This window comes from Mus pahari, chromosome 18, assembly GCF_900095145.1.
Source record: "Mus pahari chromosome 18, PAHARI_EIJ_v1.1, whole genome shotgun sequence".
NCBI lineage: Eukaryota > Metazoa > Chordata > Mammalia > Rodentia > Muridae > Mus > Mus pahari.
The window spans coordinates 1,859,899-1,862,373 of NC_034607.1; the positions used below are offsets into that span (position 1 = coordinate 1,859,899).

Genomic DNA, 2,475 nt, shown 5'->3' on the forward strand with positions numbered 1-2,475 from the left:
CTCCTCCTCCTCCTTCTCCTCCTCCTCCTCTTCCTCCTCTTCTTCTTCTTCTTCTTCTTCTTCTTCTTCTTCTTCTTCGTCTTCTTCTTCTTTTTTGGTCAATATTTCTTTGTCCCCTTGGACAAGTGATCTCCCATCCTCCTGGGTTGCTGGATTCCGGGGATATGCACAGAGACTTGGGTGGCCCACCTGTCCCCATTCCCCATCAATCCAGAGTCATGCCCACGATGTTTCCTGCCCTCCCCACAGCGCATGGAACAGATGCTGGGAGCTTTTCAGAGCGATCTCAGCTCCATCAGCTCTGAGATCCGAACCCTGCAGGAGCAGTCGGGGGCCATGAACATCCGACTTCGTAACCGACAGGCAGTTCGGGGGAAACTTGGGGAACTTGTGGATGGGCTGGTGGTGCCCTCTGCTCTGGTCACGTGAGTCACCGGTTTGAAGGGTTGCAGTGTCCAGAGCAGGTGGTTGGGCTGGGTCACCTACACAGTTTACAACGTAGGACTCCAGGCTGGGGTTGTCAGGTACCATCTAGAAACCAGGTATGCCGGCTCATGCCTGTAATCACATGCTTGGGAGACTGAGACAGAAGGATTGCTGCAAGTAGACCAGCCTGGGCTATAGAGTGAGATCTTGTAATAGACTGGTTAAAAACTTCTAACCCTGCTTTAGCCGCCGCCATAGGATAGGACACAGGTCAGGAGTGCTCCAAGGCCACGTAGGGGGTGTAGCTCAGGAGATGAAAACTTCCTACCTATTATCTTAAAGGCACGAGACCTCAGAGAAAGGCAGAAATGACACGTGAGGTGTGAGGGGGCTCTCTCAGGGCTGTAGAGTCCCCGTCTAACCACGCCCATCCTCCCGTGCTCCTCAGAGCAATTCTGGAAGCTCCAGTGACGGAGCCCAGGTTCCTGGAGCAGCTGCAGGAGCTGGATGCCAAGGCAGCCGCGGTCAGAGAGCAGGAGGCCAGGGGCACCGCTGCCTGTGCTGACGTCAGAGGCGTGCTCGACCGGCTCCGGGTCAAGGTGGGGAGTGGTCTGCTCAGAATCAGCTTCCCACGAACTTCTCACTGCTCTCCTCTGTGCAGTGTGTGGTTGGCCCCCCAGATCCGCTGAAAATCTAAAGAGGGCAAGATGTGGCTCAGTTGGCAGAGCGCTTGCTTAGCATGACACAGCTCCAGGTTCCATTTCCAGTGCCGTGTACGTTGGCATGATAGCACACATCTGTTGTCCTAGCACTTGGGAGGTGAAAGAAGAAATGGGAGTCTGGGGCCAGCCACAGATACATGAGACCCTGCCTCAAAACCAAGCAGTGCTCTCCTTGAAAGCATAGATACCAAAATTTGCACAATACAGAGAAGATTAGCGTGGCCCCCATGCAAATAAGGGATGACACGCAAGTTATAAGGCCTTCCATATTTACAAAATGAAACAACCCGGAAAAATAAGGCTGGGTGTGGTGGTGCAGGATTTTAACCCCAGCACTCAGGAGGCAGAGGCAGGCAGACATCTCTGTGAGTCCCAAGCCAGCAAGGGCTGCACAGAGAGACCCTGTTTCCATAACCAGAACACAACCGAAGTATTTGTCCCCTTTGCTTTACCTTCACCTGGTTCCTGCCGTACAGTAAAAGCCAGCCCCGCCTCATGGCCTGTCTGTTCCCCACGCCTAGGCAGTGACGAAGATCCGGGAGTTCATCCTCCAGAAGATTTACTCATTCAGAAAGCCCATGACCAACTACCAGATTCCCCAGACGGCCCTGCTCAAGTACAGGTGGGCGTGGGGTGAGCCTCCCAACGGTGCAGCGTGGGCATCCAGGGAGTCTGACTTGCCCTGGTCCTTCCAGGTTTTTCTATCAGTTCCTGCTGGGCAATGAGCGAGCTACAGCCAAGGAGATCAGGGATGAGTACATAGAAACACTGAGCAAGATCTACCTGTCCTACTACCGGTCCTACGTGGGGCGGCTCATGAAAGTGCAGGTGAGCCAGGCTGGAGACATGGAGGGGGAGGGGGAGGGGAGGGGGAGGGCGGGGCTCCCCACCTGCTGGTGGTGGAGAGTGATGGTTCAGCTCTCTGTTATTTTCTCTAGTATGAGGAAGTTGCTGAGAAAGACGATCTGATGGGTGTTGAAGACACAGCAAAGAAAGATATCCTGGAGAGGGGAGCCTCAAACCCTGGGCTCATGGCGGGGACCATGGTGGCGACGTCTGGCTCCAGCCTGCGGGCTGTGTTTCGTTTTTCTTTTCTTTTCTTTTCTTTTCTTTTCTTTTCTTTTCTGTTCTTTTCTTTTCTCTTCTCTTCTTTTCTTTCATTATTTTTTTAAAAAAGATTTATTTGCTTTATGTATATGAGTACACTGTAGCTGTCTTCAGANACACCAGAAGAGGACATCAGATCCCATTACAGATGGTTGTGAGCCACCATGTGGTTGCTGGGATTTGAACTCAGGACCTCTGGAAGAACGGTCAGTGCTCTTAA

The 2,475-nt window shown here is 52.7% G+C and overlaps 1 protein-coding gene and 1 non-coding gene across 2 annotated transcripts in view; both read left to right on the forward strand.

Moving 5' to 3' along the window:
- The window catches only part of Vps52 (VPS52 subunit of GARP complex), a 9,761-nt gene that overhangs the window by 2,541 nt on the left and 4,745 nt on the right, over positions 1–2,475 (forward strand). The window contains exons 6-10 of the mRNA XM_029531563.1: positions 250–425; positions 875–1,025; positions 1,670–1,770; positions 1,844–1,976; positions 2,087–2,144. Of these exons, the coding sequence (XP_029387423.1) occupies positions 250–425; positions 875–1,025; positions 1,670–1,770; positions 1,844–1,976; positions 2,087–2,144 (619 nt within the window). The remainder of the gene's footprint in view (positions 1–249; positions 426–874; positions 1,026–1,669; positions 1,771–1,843; positions 1,977–2,086; positions 2,145–2,475) is intronic.
- On the forward strand, positions 1,312–1,422 carry LOC115062553. Its single transcript, XR_003842493.1, has one exon. It is a non-coding gene; the product is annotated as a U6 spliceosomal RNA (small nuclear RNA).